This window comes from Ambystoma mexicanum, chromosome 1p (assembly GCF_040938575.1).
Source record: "Ambystoma mexicanum isolate Mex_15411 chromosome 1p, UKY_AmexF1_1, whole genome shotgun sequence".
Lineage (NCBI taxonomy): Eukaryota > Metazoa > Chordata > Amphibia > Caudata > Ambystomatidae > Ambystoma > Ambystoma mexicanum.
In genome coordinates, this window is record NC_090921.1 from 243,018,032 (window position 1) to 243,036,252 (window position 18,221).

An 18,221-nucleotide genomic window follows, 5' to 3' on the forward strand; every position below is an offset into this window, starting at 1 on the left:
ATCGAATTGCATTGCCGTCGACCGGGGTTCAGAGGATTTCCATGACCGCTGGTGAGTCATGTCACCCAGAAGCTGGGATAGCTTGTCGTTGTGCTGCTCTAAGACCAGAGTCTCGAAAGCTCCACCTTTGCCGAAGAACATTAGACTGAGGGCTCACTTGCCATCACTGTCGAAGCTGCTGTCTAGACGCCAGTTTTCCACTTTTATTCAAGGAATCTTTGACACCTTGTGTCTCCTGCTTTTAAAGGGAGTCCACCTGTCAATGATTTGTCAAACTCTCCTATCTTGGGTACATTGTAAACACTAGACATGGGCTTGCTAATACTTGCACAGGTGGGGGGGGTATACTCACTCAGGATTATTAGTAGAAAAAGAAGCATTATGCCAATGCTTAGCCTAACCTGCCTTCCTTATGATCTACGCTGTTACACCTTGCTGATTTGTATGCCTGTCAGCCGTTCATGCATTTTACAGGCATCTAAAGCGAAGTGTGGGACCACATAGACCTAGTATATATTTGCCATATTAGAATTACTGGCGTACAAAGTGTTAAGTGTGTATATATCTCTGAACCCAATCGTGGTTTCTCCATTCTTGAAAGGTTGATGGTTGAGATTTTGCAGCATGTTAAGTAGTCAGCCGGAGACAACCGACGTTTTACTTTCAAATGCTTATTTTCACAACTAACACTTCACAGATAATTGAATTCGTACAACTGAAGACTGTTCCTTTCACCTCGCAGGCACTGCCACTGCGCCTTGCATTTGTCAGTCCCAATTGTCTCTTATCACACCCCGGCATGTCCAGGCTTTCAACCCTCAACCTGCCGCCATCTGATGCACACGAAAAGGAAAACAAATAGCAATGGCCCACAGTACACCTCTCTGAACACTTTTCCTCTGGTTGCCGATTTGCTGCTCTGTACTACTGTCTGGAGTCTCGGACAAGGTACAGCGTCACCCTGCTTTTAACCCTTGAGCCGCTCCTCCCTCGTAATCGGCCCCTGATGTTCTCCGCAACGGTTTTGTCTCACCTGACCCTGATTCCCCACCTCCTCCGGCCGCTGTGGGTTAACCCTGTGCTTTGTGCCTGTTCTGGTGTCTGATACGGGAACCCGGTTTTCCCTTTTCTTATTTTCCTTATCCCATCGGTGGGCCCCCTCCCTGATGCGGTATTCCCTGGGGCATTCTGGGATCAGTAGTCTTTTCCCTCAAAGGCCAGCATTGGTACCCGGCTGCTCACTTCCACAACCCCCTCCTTTCTCCTGTGATCCCGGTCTGCTGCCACCACTTCCATATCACACAGCAACATTAAAAGATGGATCCTGAGACACAAGTTGAAATACAAAATTGTAGCAATTTTCAGTTACTGACAGTGTCAGCCAAAAACATATGTTCACTCTCCTCACTTCACAGGTGTTACATGTGTGCATCTCTTTTTTTTTTTTTTTATCTGAATGGTGCAACAATCATGAAGTGACTTCAATAGTTGTCTTCAGGGACGATCAGAAATCGCTCCATTTGTTTCTGTGACACTTTAGGCATTGTGCTGGATCGGCTTAACCCTTATTAGGTAAGGCATTATGTGCATGAATTACCTGCATTCACTTTGCCTAAAACCTTATGGCACAGGCATGACCTTCAAACAAGGGAAAAGGGATTGCTCAGTGCGCTCAAACATCTGCAATTTAATAAAATATTGAGTCACCATTTCTTTAGTGCACACAATCTGCCTCTGCATCTATTAGATGCAGACTGCAACTTCGGGACCCCTGCATGCTATTTTCATCATTTACAAAACGAGAGGAACCGGGCCAACTCCAGTTTACTTTTTTCCTCTGTTGTAAAAACTTAATCGCGGTCTGCAAATTATGCTTTGCAGATGGTGTTTTCTTATGGAATCCGCCTGTCCTTTAGCAGGTACAAAACCACGGTGGGTTCAAAAGGAATCCATTTCTTTTGTGGCTGCATGAAATTCTCATGCAGGCATAAAATGAAATGCGCGGATAAGATGGAGGTGAGTACTGCAGACATCTCAGTTCTGTTCTGAGTCCCTCCACCCCGGGTGTACTGCATTGCCATTTCCTGCTCTGCCCCATATTGCAAATTCTATAGCAAGGAGGCTAGCTTTATGCTTTTCTTTCTTTATTGCCATCAATACAGCAAACACATCTTTCTGTTTGGGGTAGCAAAAATAAAACACTTCCAGTTTAAAGGTTTTCCTGTCTAAGAGGCTTGAAACGGCCCAAAACTGCAACTCCCATGTGCCTCTACCCTCCTGGTAGTCCTGAGGCTGCACTCTTTCCACCTATCCAGTGCCTGCTTCCTGCAAGTCCCCAACCCTGGGTTCCTTCCTCTTTATATTGACTGCAACACAATCCAATGTCAACTTTTGACAAACTCCACAGAGAACTTCCATCTCTCGACTTGCGGCTCTTATAGTCCAATGGACAACTTGCTTCGTCATGGCACGTTGCTGGTGGCATATTCAAGCAGGCTTCTGCTAATCTCCTAGGAGAGAGAAATAAATCATGAGGGTGGGAATGCAGAGCCTTGTCACAAAGTAGAAGACACAAGTAAAACACAATACTGTAATATTCCTCTATCGCATTCAGATGGGTGGGATGTAATGCTCGCCTCCTTGTCTTTAATAGATTCAAGACTGACCAGTGCACTAAGCATTCTATGGCAAGAGGGAGACTAGCATTGTGCTGGTTCAAAGCTCACCACCACAGTCTTGTCTGACACTGGTTTAAATAGAATGTTTTAAACGTGGATTCTGAGGACCAATCTGCTGCGATTACATCTTCACTCCTGCCAAACGCTCTAGAAGCCATCGCGCCCCTCACAGAATGTGCGCCAAATAAGGTAAAATCTATGCCTGCCCACTGCATCACTTCTCTCACCCATCTGGCTATCATAGCCGTGGCTATCGCTTGATGGGGCTTCCTACGTGCAATCAGCAGTTGGGTGACACCTGGCGGCCTAATAAGCAATGTCTCTGCCTCATCCTTGATGCACTGCGCTACGGTTTCTTGTTTGGAAAGTATGGGTAAACTCGTGTCGGTTTTCGACCTCTGCACTATGGTGTATGCCACCCTCTACGGGTAGAATCTTCCTGTCTATATTAAGGGCTTTCACATCTGAAACCCTTTGACACACTGTCAACCAAAGCAACAAGGCTAACTTGCCCGAGATCTGTGACTGAGAAAGGCACCAGTTCTCTGGCCATCCCATAAACAATTGCAGGACGTCGCAGACGTCCCATATGCTCGCATATTTTGGTTCTGGTGACCTCCTCAATTTGATCCTCCCCGCCCCCCCCCCCCGGCTGGGCTGAGGAGGTCCGGGGTGATGCAGGACTATCCTCGGAAAATCGGAGGTTCAATCGCTACTGGAAACCAGGGCTGGGACTTCCAGAATGGGACCACTGTTAGGCAGAAACCTGTGCAGTTCCCTTACGGACCACTGCAAAGGTTTTAAGACTACAGGTGTTGGCAGTAAACCCACTTGGTAGCAGTCTGTACCACCCAGATTTACCTGGTAGCTGTGGCTGAGCAGTCAGACTTCCCTCAAGAAGTTAGGCAGTATGCAAAGTATACTCAATAGGCACTCGGATACAATAATGCAAGCAAACACTGACCAGAGCTTTGGTATCAAGTATATAATTTATTTAAAAACACAGTTGAAACACTCCAGCACTCTTATTGTAAAATATTCTAAACACAGTTACTATTATATGTACACCCCTTTTTCCCTATTAGAAAATCACAGTAAAACACCACTTATTTTCATACAGAGGTGAGCGCTTAACTAGATTGCACTCTAATAAGTTTGTGAAAAAGGGAGGGAAAAAGACAGAATAAGCAGAGGTACACCACTCTACGATTCCAGAACACTGTTAGCAAGGCAGAGAGCAAAAAGTCACTGGTGAGCCAAAGTCCAAAGGCTGGGCCCACTCTTAGAGAGAGCAGAGCACAAATGCGCCCAAGATCAGTTACACTAGGCTTAGAAAGCCTTGCAGAGGGTTCAGCAAAGCGTTTAGATGGGCTTAGAAAAGTTTAGCCAAGGTGTCCCAAGCTAACCCAGGTTCGAAAGCCGGGGGCTAAATCTACCCCGTACAGTCGGTAGCAAGGGAAGCCAGGCGGGACACGGTACCTTAAGTGGGAAGGATCCTCCAGCGGTGGCAGTTCCTGGTAGTGGGTGCAAGTTGCGTCGTCTTCCAGGGGAAGAGAAGATCTCGACTTGGAGGAAAGATGAAGGTCGTTGCACTACCAGGGCAGAAACCAGCCGCGGAGTTCTCCGGGTAAAAGGTGGTACCTTGGTTTCGCGGTTGTGGGAAAACGTGGTATCCCGGTTGCAGGGGTGCTTGGCACGGGCAAGGCAGCCACGAGATACATCGGGGAAAGCGAAAAGACGGTGAAACTGGTTATCCCCACCAGTCAAAGGAAGACTCCGGCGGGAGATCCCTCTGTCGTTGGGAAAAGTGGTGAGGCAGTCCAGCAGGGCTCCACCGATGGTGTCGTGGCAGGTCGGCTCAGCTTCTCCCTCATCGGATTCTTAGGTCCTGTGGCGACTTCTCAAGTTCCAGTCCCCAAATCCCTGCTTTTATGCAGCAAACCCCCCATTCACTCAGCCTAGCTGTCACTCAAACATGCTAAGTGGTGAGCCGGCCGGCCGGCTCACCACTTGGGCCAATCAGGCGGAGTGTGACTTGCGTTGCCTAGGCAACTCAGTCCAGGGTGCCTAAATTCCCCTCCACCCCTCCTAAGTACCCCAGACACAGTGGCACCACTTTGGAGGGCTTCTGTGGAGAAGCCCGCCAAAAAGTGGAACAAAGGGCTCGACTTGGGTTGGAGTCACAGAAGAGAACACAAACGCCATTTTAGAATCCATACCAACCGGAGAATGAATATTAATTAAATAAACCGGCAGTATGTTCGAGGCTACCGTAAATAATTAAATAAAGATAGTAGCCTAAAATAATGGGAAATCTCATAGGAAAATATTTGCGGTTGAATATAAAAAGTAGTATCCACTGCCACCAGCCGAAACTCGATCAGGGGGGGGGGCGGAGATGTGCCCCCTCGACTAACAGACCCTGGGGCAATCGAATTGCCCCAGCCAGTACGTCCACAATATGATGGTTTGTACTGGTTCTGTTCAGAATTTAAGACTAGTAAAGTCAATGGTGACTTTATATGCCCTGGGAGACAGTTGTCAGTCCCAGGGTATGGAGTCTATACTGGGGGGTCACTATGACACCCCTGTGTTACTGCACGGAGGGTGCTGTATAACACACATCACAAAAACACATGAAGCCCTATGGGGTAAAAGACCCCATAGCACATTAAACACATCTAGATTCAAAGAAACACTCAAATCATGTCCAAGAGTGAGGGTAAAAGTCTCACTCTTGGCAGGAGAAAAAAATAAACCCCAAAAATCCAGCAAAGCTGCTGGGGGACTCACTAGGTTAGGAAATTCAGCCTAAACAGAGAATTCTCCCTAACAAAGTCGAACACTGCCTGCTCCCTGCAAGCTTTCGCTAGAACCCTTGTGATCATGATGAATGGTGCGAACGCGTAATGCACTGCTCCCGCCCAAGACTGGAGGAGTGCATCTGTACCCGCTGCCCCGGGTCTATCCTCCAGCTGAAATACCTGTGCGTTCAGTCTGGATGCAAATAGATCTGTATCCAGGGGACCCCCACCTCTTGCAAGCTGTGAAATACCTGAGTAAGTAGCATCCAATCACTGGAAACTACTAGAGACCATGAGTTCCAGTCTGCTACGTCGTTCTGTGCTCCTGGAAGATACTCTGCTGCTACCGCTATCTGATGTTGAAGGCAATAGTGCCAGAAATCCTTTGCTAGCTCTGCCAGCATCCTCTACTTGGTACAGCTGAGCTGTTGTCCATCTTCAACCACACTCTGCACTTGGCTCTGCCTTTGGTAAAGGCTTGCACTGCAAAGGAGCCTGCCAGTAACTCGAGACAGTTTATGTGAAGCTGTAATTTGTCATCGAACCACTTCCTCCTGTCTCAGCTTGCTCACATCTGGCCCCCTTCCTGCCCTGCTCACGTCTGACTCTATTAAATCTGGAACATTGCCGAAGATAGCTCGAACGTTCCAGGCTTCCATATTCTGCAGCCACCAGTGCAGTTCTATCGTTGCTTCGTTGGCTAGTGTTACTTGCTTGCGTTATCCTAGCACACCTGCAGATGCTTTATTTTGAGTCGCTGCAGCACCCTGTAATGGAGCGTGCCTGTAAAAATGGCCTGGATGGAAGCTGCAAGCAGGCCCACTATCCTGGCTAGATTCCAAAGAGAAATTACTTTCTTCGCTAGAACCGCTCTGAGCTCCTTGATTGCGCTCACTTTGTGACTCAGGAGCTCTAGACTCGCCTTTACAGTGTCTATTGTAAATCCCAGAAATTCGGTCCTCTGGACCAGCTGCGACTTGTCTAGATTCACCAGAAATCCCAGGGAGGATAGCGGGAAGAAAACCCAACACGTCGTTGGCTAGGGAGGCTGTTTGCTCCTAGTACCAGGATATCATCTAGGTATATTATGATCTGGATCCCTCTCCCTTATGGCTGCGGCCACTGGTCGCATCAGCTTGGTAAAGGCCCAAGGTGCTGAGGCAAGACCGAATGGAAGGCACTTGAAGCGCCACCCTTCTGTTCCAGTGAAAACGCAGTAATCTGCGATGCACTTCTGCTATCAGTATTGTCAGATATGCGTCTTTGAGGCCCAGGCGTTCTCGCCAGTCCCCCATGCGCAGTATGTATCTGAGAAGATGGATTCACTCCATCTTGACGTGGTTGTAATTCAGCCATTTGTTCAGGCTTTCAGATTGACGGGTCGGACCTTCTCTTTCCTGTGCACAAGAAACATGATGCTGATAAAACCTGGTTCTACCTGTGTCTCGCACTCTATTGCGTTATTTTGCTGTAGTTTCACTAACTCACTCTGGTGCAAAGCTGCTTCTAGCGTCGGCATGTGAATCGCCTGCAGTTTTTGCCATTGAATGGGGTTGCCTAGAAAATCTGAGCAGCCCAGCTACTGCGTGTCGAAGCCATGCATCGCTGGATTAAGTATACCATGCGCTCAAACTGGAGGGTCCTGCCCCTCACCTGCATGTCAGATGTACTCACCGCCAGAGGCTCCAGACTGCCTGTAGGATCCTCTCTGCTTGCGACCTCTTGGGAATCTTTCCCTGGAAGGGAAGAAGGCATCTTGCTGCCTCCCTTCCCAGTACTGTGCTCGAACTTGGGGTCTGCGATGAAAGGCAATGCAACGGACGCCCGACCACGCTGACGTCCGGTCCATGCAAAAACGCACCCTGGGAAGATCCTCTGTATAAAACTTTGTGCTTTCTCGAGGGCAGAGTAGGTTCCTACGAACTGAGCCATTTCCTTGGCGAATGCCTCACCGAAAAGTCACTTAGCTCCTTGACCTGCTTCATAGGACGAGAGGCCACTCAATTTAGTCAATTTTTAGAGTACGCCTGTCCTCTCTGAGGGCGCAGTTGGCATTCCCCCAACAAGCAAGATGCGCCCAATTGGCTAAGGCGATAGGGTCTATCAGGGCCCCAGTATCTTTGGCCTTCACTGCAAGGTCCATGATCTTTGCTAATGGACTGGCCAGTTCGAGTACCTTGTCCTGGCATCCTCTTCATGCCCTTCCGGACGACCCTGGAGGCATTTGTCACAAAGGTGACCATTTTCAGGTCAAGGCTGGGGATCTCCAATAACTTATCGGGCAGCTCTGGATGGGGGCATTCTGCTCATGCGCAAACATACCTCCTTGTCCAGGGCCTTTCTTATGTGCTGTGCTAATGTATAGCGCCACCCTGGGTGAAGGCACCCATTCTGAGTATTTCAGATGCCTGATGGCTTCTGGGTCGAATATGGCTGTATCCTCATCGAAGGTCGATGTCCTCTGTAGGGTGCCCACAGAGGTCCTCAACTCCATCGGGCGAGTAGCCCTCGTCTATGTCCCCTGGATTATTCACCCCTGGGGTAGGAGGTCTGGACTGGTGATCTACTGTCTTTGCCAGGAAGGCCTTAAGTCTTGTGACTGGGTCGTCTGCCTTTTGGGGATTGGGGTCGACCTTTTTTTTTTTTTCCCCTTGCTCTGGGGGTAGGGGGGGGAGAGATCGGGTCAGTCTCTGCTCTTCCGAGCTGTATGCCCCTGCTCAACCCCTTCCGGGGTGTCCAGCTGACGTGCCTTCACCTGGGCTAAGCGCCAGCTTCTTCCTGGAGGATCTTTGGTCCTTCTAACATCCATGCTTCCAGCATGACCAGCCTGTGCGCAGGACAGCGATCTCCCAACCTTATTTAACACGGAGCGACAGCTGTCTCTTGCTGAGGTCTCTTCCCACCCCCACTCTTCGCTGTACTATGGTGTAGTGGAGTGATCCTCCCTGTATTGAGCCATCTTCCCTTGTGTTAGCAAAGCTAACTGTCTTGTCAGCTGACTGGGCTCACAGTAGGTAGCGGCTGTATTCACTGGCTGAAGGCCTTCTACAGACACCATGTTCAGCTGCTGTTTGTACGTGCGCTGCTTCAGCAGCTGACTCAGCAAGCACTGCGTTCTGTTTTCCTTCGGTTTTGTTCTTTTTGTATATGATGGGCACACTCTCAGCAACACGTCTCGTGTCTCCACTCCAGAGAAAGCAGCGCAAATTGACTGAAGGGCTGGGGGGATGACAGGAAGGTTGGGAAAACATAGGCTTCCCCCGGGTCCTAAATCGTGCCTCTTGAGCGAGTGGCACTGTAGAGTGGGGCCGGCTACCTCACGCCAGCAAATGCGCTCGCGCCTCTGGTCCCGCCTCCACGGCTGGCCTTGACAAAGGAGGTTACAAGTGTGCGGCTGAGCCTCAGTCGCAAACTAACACAGGTAATTCAAGTAGCATTCACCGCACTCACTAGTATATAAACTCTTCGCGATATGTGCGCAGCGTTAGTATAAGTATAGAAGTATGCTTAAACACGCGCACTGCGTCAATACATGAAATTACTTAGTACTGAAGGACCTGAATGTAAAATGATAACCACTTAACTGATGTATGGCAGCAAAAGGAAAGGGGAAGGAACCCAGGGTTGGACTCTTGTACATGAAGTATCCACTGGATAGGTGGAAAGAGTACAGCCTCAGGACTACCAGGAGGGGAGAGGCTCGTGGGATTTGCAGTTTTGAGCCTCTTGGACTGGAGTTAAAATTTTAAACTGGAAGTGTTTTTCTTTTTGCTACCCCAAAATATGGTGGTTTAAATGTTGAAAATTTTGAAATGCTGTGTTGGTGGCAAAGCCTAATGCTCACCTACTTGTCTTTAATAGAATGAAGACTGACCAGTGCAGTAAGCATGGCCAATCTTCATTAGGCTGAATGGCTTTATTCGTATTGTATTGAATTTTCTTTTTTTTTTTTCAAAGGTACAGAATAGTTTAACCTAGTTCCGTCAACATGTTTCACTTGTTTGTATACAGCTTCATCAAAAGGTTTCCTTCTTGTGCTTAAATTGTTTCTATATAGATGGATGCAAAGAGTTGAAGGCTATTTAACAAATTAATATTTGGGGCCTCATGAGTCCCGTGGTAGCTGTGCCGGTAAAACCCAGCACAGCTGCCGCCAGAGTCATGAATTTACCGGCACCCGGCAATTAGGACTTAGCGTGCATTCCAGCCCCGGCGGACACAGTGAATCACCATTGACGGGTGCTGGTAATTACACTCCATTCCCATTGGACTCAATGGGAATGGGGAGGCCAGATGCACCGGCACATTCATGAATGGTGCCGGTGCATCCGTCTAGACCTGCTCGCGGGTGCCAGCCCACCTGCCAGGTCAGACTTGGTGGGCAGAAAGGCACCCGTGAGCAGAAATCGTAGTTTGCTGGTGCGGTAACAGTGCCGGTAGCTCACCTGCACCGTTGTTACTGGACCGGCAGACTTGTAATGAGGCACTTTCATATGTAACCGGTCAGAGTCCATATTTGTGCAAAGGTAATATCTACCTGAACTGGTTAACCTAAACGCGAACATTTCTTTGCCACACTTTTTCTAACCGGAATTCCTTTTCTTTTGATTCTTACAAATAGAAATGCATGTACAACATACCAATGCATCACCATGTAGTGTTCTAAAATGGAATGCAAAGTCTTTAGAATTGGAAATCAGATTAAGAGATACACATTATTCTTGCAACATATTTAGAAGACCTTGTTAAGGGGTTATTTCAGTGTTTAAAATGCTCACTTTTTGCGTCTCTGAGCCAATCCTCCCATAAAAAAAAATGTGTAATGAGCATGGCACATATACGTTAAACTTAAAAGGCAAGGTGCTTTGAAGATGGTGAATTTGGGCTATATCGAGCAAGCAAATGGTAAGTGTGAAAGGAAACCTTATACAAGGTTTTCATACCAGACCAGTTGAAACAGGCATTTGCAGAATGTCAAGTTAAATAAGACATTCAAAGCAATTCATGGTGTCCCAGTTGATTATAATCTATATCTGGACTTCGCCAGAGGGCAATTACTTCACTTCATTTAAACTGCCAGACCTTGGGAAGGAAGACCGTTTGTTTATATTGATATAGCGTGCAAACAGCCCAGGGGCATCGAGGCACTGTTACTTGCAAGCGCTTAGTTAGCGGTACAGGCTTGGTAGCAGTCATTGGCACATTATAAAAACAATACAAACATAATTGTATCATTACAGCTTATGCAATTGGTCTTTACAACGTATACATATGCAGTGGGTCATATGTTTAGTATTCATGCTGATACTAGGGACCTTAAGTGAAGATGATGGCTTTCATAGCTTTACGGAAATCAATGAGGGAGGCCTCACCTCAGATTGTGGGAGGTAGGGCATTCCAGTGTGGGTGCAAGATGTGGGAAGCTGGATCCGCCCGCACTGGCTTTTTATTTATTTATTATTTCTTTTTTATTTACTAGTGGCACACAGAGCATGTTGGCATAGGGTGATCTGGTTGGGCTTGTAGAGGAGACGGGATGGATCCTTTGTGAGAGGTAATCAGGAGCAGTGAGTTGAATGCACTTGTGGGTCAGTGTCAGAGCTATGAAGATGATTCTTTCCTTTATTGGGAGCCAGTGGGCTAGTTTTCTGGCCTCCGGGATGTGTTCTCTTTTAGCAATGCCTTGGGCTGCACGGAAAGCACTATTCTGTATGACATGTAGCCTCTCCAGGTTTTTGGATGTTCCTAGAAGGAGTACATTGCAGTAGTCTAGCCTGAAGCCTGTGATGGCTCTGGCTATTTTTGTAGAGAGCAAAGGCCTCACTGCGTTTAGTTTGGCATGATATGCGGCTGAGGAGGCAATTGCGTTTGACTTGTCTGTCCATAGATAAGATGGAATCTGGATAGACCAAGAGTTTTGACTGAGTCTGAGACAGGTATTTTGATGGTGTCGATGGTGTCGATGGTGTCGATGGTGAAGTGGCTGAATTGGGAGTCTAGATTTTTTAGCGTGTCGGGGGGGGGGGGGACCTACAGGAGGAGTTCAGAGGCATAGTCCAGTGTCTGCCATCCAGGCTTGGGTGGTGTTATAGAGGTTAAGGTTCAAGGAATCTGTCATAGTTGCCAGTAAGGAGGATCTGGGTATTGTCCGCGTAGTTGGTGTAGTAGATACCCATAGCGTTGAGGAAAAGGGGTCGTGTGTAGATGTTGTAGAGGGTGGGGGAGAGGCAGGATCCTTGGGGTACACCAGAGTATGATGGTGGGTGAGGCGGAGGTGAAGTCTGAGAATACTTGCATGGTTCTGTCTTGTAGGAAGGAGGTGATCCATGCTGTGGCGTCCGGGGAGAACTTGGCAGTGGAGGAGAGGTGATGGCATAGGACGTTATGATCTACGAGATCGAAGCTTCGGATAGGCCAGTTTGCCAATGTCTCTGGCATCGTCCATCTGGTTTTTCAGGTCAAGTATGGCAGTTTCAGTCCCGTGTCTGGGGTGGAAACCAGATTGGCGGAGTCCCAGGAGTTTGTTCTCTTCAATGAAGTGCTGAACCTGTAGGTAGGCTGCTTTGTCCAGTATTTTGAGGAGAAAGGGGACAGTGGTGATGGGTCTATAGTTGTTGGGGGAGGTGGGATTGAGAGTAGGTTTTTTTAAGAGGGCAGCACCCATGCTTCCTTGAGGTAGGCAGAGACTTTCCATTGTGGCAAAGGAGGCATTGACAAAGGCTGTTCGGAAAGGAGTTGGCGCTTCCGTACAGTCCTTGATGATAGTGGCTGGACAAGCATCACCTTTACAGTTAGAGGGTTTGATATTCCTCATGATGTTGGTGATGTCTTTTTCTGTATGGATTTGAAGGGTTGGGGGGGGGGGGTCCGAGGCTGGTGGTGGGACAGGGATGTGCGTATTGGGCAGGGTTTGTTTAGTAGCTAGTATTTTGTTTTGGTGACGGCTCAATTTGGTTTGCATGGCCGTTTGAATTTCATCGCACTGGGCTTTGTCTTTGGTGAAATTCTGGGGGGCGGGAGTGGGAGTCTCTAGTTCCCTGAAAATGGCCAAAATTTCTTTTGTGCTAGATTGGGCTTCTGAGATTCTGGATTCAAAAGATTTGGCCTTTGCTTGGGTGATTGCCTTTTTGTATTTGTCAGAGCGGGCTTTGAAGATCAACTTTGTCAGAGTGGGACGCTTGCCATTGTGTAAGTGCACCCTTTTTTTTTCATTGCGTAGTGTGAGATGGTCCTGCGTGAACCAGGAGTTGGAGTGGGTTTTGGGTTTGCATTTACAGGGTTTAAGTGGAGCAATGGAGTTGATGGCAACATCATAGGCTAATGCAAGTGTTTCTGGGTCTGGAGAAAGGTGGTTTTGAAGGCTAGGCCTTGGAGGAAGAGCAGTGTTCTTTCCTTCGTGGGTTGACTGGAGCTTCTTGCGAAGTAGGGTGGCAGGGGTTGGGGTGAAGAAGTTGAGCTGGTGGTGAGTATGCTAAAGGTGGTGATATGGTGGTCAGGTCATGGGGTGGGAGTGTTTCCGGTGACGAGTGGACAGTTGGTGTGCAATCCAGTCAAGAGTTCTGCCCTGGGTGTGAGTTGGGCTAAAGATGGTGTTCTTGTAGCCTAGTGCCTTGAGGGCTGAATCGAGGGATTTGTCTGCTGGGCCCTTGCTGTCCAGGAGGCCTAGGTTGACCTCCCCAAGGAGAATGGCTTTCGAATGTTTTTTAAGGTTGTCCGAGAGGAGGTGGATGAGGGGCTTGGAAGTCTCCTGTTGGGCCTGGAGGGTGATAGTCAGGGTGAACAGCAATGGTACAATGGGGAGAGAGGTTGATTTTTTTGACTTTGAGGTAGTCGTTGTGCAAAGATTTCCCTACCTTTCTAATGGAGAGGCAGTCTTTGGCAATGATTGCTACACCTCCACCTTGAGAGGCGATCTTGTCTAGTGACGAGTAGCCAAGGGGCAGTGCAAGGGAGAGCGCAGGGCCGGAGGCCTCATGTAACCACGTTTCTGAAATCCTGAGCAGGTCGAGTTCATGGGTGGTTGAGGTCATGGATCTCCAGAGCGTGGGCATTAATCATGGCGCATTTAAGTTGGGGTTCTGTAATGGCTGGGGAGGGGTCCATGGGGAGAGTGGGTGAGGTGGTGGGCGTGGTAGCGCTGGGGGAGGTAGATGAGTTGCTCATCAGATTTTGCACTTGGGGGCTCATTTTCAGTGGTGGTGGACATGGGTGGAATCACTTTTGGCACAATAGCATTCAAAAATGGGGTAGGATTGCAGATCAGATTTTGCATTTGGGGGTTCATTTTCAGTGGTGGATATATGTGGAATCATATTTAGTTTAGATCCGTACAGTTTGAAGTGGTGTGAAGTGCTTCATTGGTAGCTATATTGGAGGTAGCTATGTCTGTGGGCTTTGTAGTTGGCCGGATGAGTCTTGCATTGTTAGCACATAACGTGGGTGGCATGGTGCGGGAGCATAGCCGTGCAATGCGGGTGCTCGTGGGGAGGGGTTGGGAGCTGATGTAGGGTGCGGGCAGTCTGAGGCTCCTGGTGTCCGTGCCTGGGATTGAATGGAGTTTGAGATAGTCAGGCTTCTTACCTCCATGGTGCGGCATAGCTTCGTTGCAGACGAGCAGCAAAGAGCTGCAAAGAGCACCGAAGGACTTTCCTTATGGCCTTCCCTGCTCGGCTTCGCCTCTCGGCCCTCTCCCCCTCCATATAAAGCGGGAGGGGTGGGCGGCGCAGCCAATCGGGACACGGCCCACGGCAGTGAATTTCACGGCACATTTTGATTGTGCAGCCATGGCAACGGGGGCCATTTGTCTGGATTCAGTGGTGTCTGTGCACACGGCATCTGAGGACAAAAGGGAACACACGGACATTCCCAAACGAAACAGCTGATTCAGCTCTCAGCTGCTCAATGGTGCTTCATGCTCGCAGCGGATGCGGCAAAGAGCACCGGATGCCTTTCCTTACAGCCTTCCCTGCTCGGCTTCAGTGTTCTGACAATTCGGACTACACTAGGCAAATGTTGTTGCGAGCCCTTCCTTCACAGGCAACTTGAAAGTAACCCTAATAAATATCAGAAGCTTCAAAAGAATTTCCATCATAACTTTGCAACTTGAAACACCTCTGCCATAATTCCTTTAGAGGGGCTTATCTTCCAATTAAATTGGAAGCAGTTAACTTTTCCATAACTTTACAGACCTAGAAGATCTAGCCAATCCCAATGCATATTTGTGAACCTGGGGTTTATAGACCTTCAGAAATTATCAGATTACAGCAAGTTTTAACACATTAGATTTTTGGTTTGTTTTACGAACCTGGTCACACTTGGAATGGTTCATGCAAATTCTTATGAGCTGCTAATGTAAACTTTTCTTGAATTGGTCAGGTGGATGAGTACCACATCAAAGAAGAGCGTGATCTGGGGGAAATCCTGCTAATCCGTCTCCACAAGGAGCCCTTCTCCATCTTCCCTGAGGACAACTGGTACTGCATGTATGTAACTGTGACATCCCCTGGTGGAGCAAGCTACCGCTTCCCCTGTTACCGCTGGATCGAGGGCTACCTGACATTGGAGCTTGCAGAAGGGACAGGTAATGGCACACTTGCATTGCCCTGCCAAAAAAGCTTGACACCTCTGTACGAAGGAGAAAGAATTACAATTTTTGGAATTTCTACTAATTTTTCCAATACAATGTATAACAAGGCAAGAATGTATATAGCAGTCTCCTGTTTCTAAAGTTGCGATGTGGAGGTGATCGACCACAATCCTAGATTTCATCGTGGAGACTACAATTCTTAAAGAAGTGTGTATATATAACGTGTCAAGAGGCTTTGATTTCGAGGAGGCTAAGAAGTGTGTATATATAACGTGTCAAGAAGCTTTGATTTCGAGGAGGCGATCATCCTAGGGCCAGCATTGTAAGTGCTCGAAGTGGTGGGGAATCCTGATTGAAGTCTTCAGACCAGGGGCAAGGAAGAGCAGTGACTGACAGTTTGATTAAAAGTAATAACTTGGGAATTTGTAGAGCGGTGGTGGGTTGTGCCACAGCTGACATACTTACACATACATACCTGAAAGATGCAGGATTAAAGGTGTGAACATAAATGCAAAATTAAATAACATCCAATTAAATGGGCAATTAGTCACCCAATTGCTGAATATGGAACCTAGTCTCTAGGGTGCAACTGTCTCTCGCCCCCAAATGTCTTCATCTAGGCGTGCTTGTCTACGGTCAGTCTGTGCACACTGTACATGTATGTTATCTAGTATTGGTCCTGCATGTTATCTAGGCTTATTGTACTCCATTTGAATACGCAAGTCCAAAGGTAAAAGAAAGAAGCCTAGGGTAGGCACCACAAAGAAACCGGGCATTCAATCTTCACGTGTCAGCTTTGACACATTGGTGTTCTCTTAATGAGACTGAATTTAACTATTACGAATTGACGTGTAAGTTGTCTAACATGGCTAAGAAAATAACTAGTAAATGGCCACCTTCCTTGGAGTCGATTGAATAACCAAACCTCCATCTTCTCTGTGAAATCCCAATGCAGAAAGTAATTTTATTGTTGCTATAACCTATAATAAGAATCTCCCTCCCTTGAAGTCTGAAGGGTGCACTTTTTGGAAACCACCGCAATTGGTTCAGAAAGGCCCCGTATGAAGATGGATAGTAGGGTAATGGAAAATAACAATTTAATGTCTGTGTCCGATCTAGTGGATCATTGACCATGGCACAAATACTTGCACTTCTAGATTTTATTTTAGCTGTTGAGGGCGGTTTTAAGTACAGACATTGACTACATTGAGTTTGTGCCAGACTCGAGATGCTATGTAACACGGGAAAACTGTTCATGGCTCTACATGATGCAACACATTATTTTGAAAAAGGGGCTATGTATTTTATAAATGTAAAGCTAACCATAAATCATGCCAAATTAGGCTTACGGGGACTTTTGAGCTCCGCAAAAGGCAGACAGATTTTATGGCCAAATGCTATGGAGGAACATCAAATAGTATGGTGGGAAAGCAATGTAGGAAGATTGAATAGGTACTGAACCAAAGAACTAGATGCATCTGTATTGAATAGGCTCGCAGGCACTAATGCAGAAGTCATAGATGGGCGAACGTCTCACTTCTCAGCAACCAGTAAATAGGTAAATGTCCAAAATATTGTTGTGGTTACCATCTACCATGCAGAAGCGGCAAGGCAAAAGCAAACCTTTTGTTAATAAAAAAAAAAAAATCAGTTCAAATGGCTGAGCGGGATGCCATGATATTTATAATTAAAGTAAATATAAACCCTGCCTAAATAGACATAAGCACTCTACAGGGACTGTTCATTGGCAAATATTAAAGGTTCTACAGTCCAGCAACACACAACAATTATGTCAAATGGTAAGAAGATGCAGGGCTGGAGGTAAAGCTTGGATGAATCCTATCCCTGTGCAGAAGTGTTGGTATTAAAGCTCTCCACTATCGGTACAAACCTGTTATACGAGTATAATGTTAAAGACATTATCAATATCCTCAAGAATTTTCTTTCATGCACCCGGCTCTAACTGTGTTGCTCATATAATCCTCAAAGGGCCAGAGGCTTGAGGCCACATTATCCGAATTAAAGATCAATAATGGTGGTTTTATACCTACATCTTGATCAATATTTGTTTTTTCTTTTATGAGAAGGGAGACGTTTCTGGCCTGGTAAATAGTCTGTTTGCAATGTTGGATTTGAATAGTGAAATCTTTGCCGAATTGCTTTTTGTGGATTTAGCTAAATGAAAATACCGAATTGATCGCTTGGAGCATTTCATATGGGACATTCTGCACTAGATAATTTGACACGGCAATACTTTATAAGACAAGCCAGGCATCAAGGTTCTCTATATTCAGCTTTAGTAGATATAACCTCAGCAATGATCTGAATTCATTTGGTCTAGGTTGGGGGGCCTGTATATTTTGGCTCCAGATGTTTTGGACCATCGCTCCCATGATCCCTCACCATTGACGCTACTGGCAAGGGATAATGGGAGTTTAAGCCCAAAACATCTGGTGAGCCAAAGAGTGCAAACCTACTAGTCTAGGTTCATTAAATGGGTATCACACCTGGTCTACTTTATATGATCCAACAACTAAATACAGAAACTACATGAATAAATGATTAAACTATGTGGGAGACTATGGCCAACCTTACATTGCAAATGACGTAAAACGGGGAGAATTTGTATGTCCCTTTTTGTATAGGTTGAGTAATCTATACACTGGAGATATGCCAGACACTATTGCATCTACCCAAAATGTCCCTCCCAAGATGGGCAATGATCGGGCATCTCTGGAAGGTTACACTGCTGATATGGATTCGAAACCTATTGGCCTTTAGCAGTATTGTTACATCATTGTAATAAGTTGGAGCTAACTTTCAGAAACAATCTCAGTCTCCAGTCAAGTAGACTCCAGGGAAGGGTTCGAGGTCGTAAGAGGTCAGAAAAGGCCGAGATTTAGGTGTGGCAAGGGCGTGATTTTTGTAAACTGATAATAAAAGTAATCTAAATCATCGGCAACCGCTCTAGTCTTTCCCCAAAGAAACCTTTGCTACAGTAGTTCCTGATCTGCACTTTGTAGTGTGGAGTTTAAATGATCAACTGGGATCTAAAAGGAACCCCAAAGATCTAGCCCTCCAGGCTAGCCGAGGTGAAGTATCCTCTATAAGGAGGGCAACAAGGAAGATTGATCTGGAGAGTAGCTTTTTTTT

At 47.0% G+C, this 18,221-nt stretch overlaps 1 protein-coding gene across 1 annotated transcript in view; it reads left to right on the forward strand.

Moving 5' to 3' along the window:
- The window catches only part of LOC138568643 (hydroperoxide isomerase ALOXE3-like), a 185,342-nt gene that overhangs the window by 19,079 nt on the left and 148,042 nt on the right, over positions 1-18,221 (forward strand). Inside the window, exon 2 of the mRNA XM_069646448.1 lies at positions 14,858-15,062. Within this exon, the coding sequence (XP_069502549.1) occupies positions 14,858-15,062 (205 nt within the window). The remainder of the gene's footprint in view (positions 1-14,857; positions 15,063-18,221) is intronic.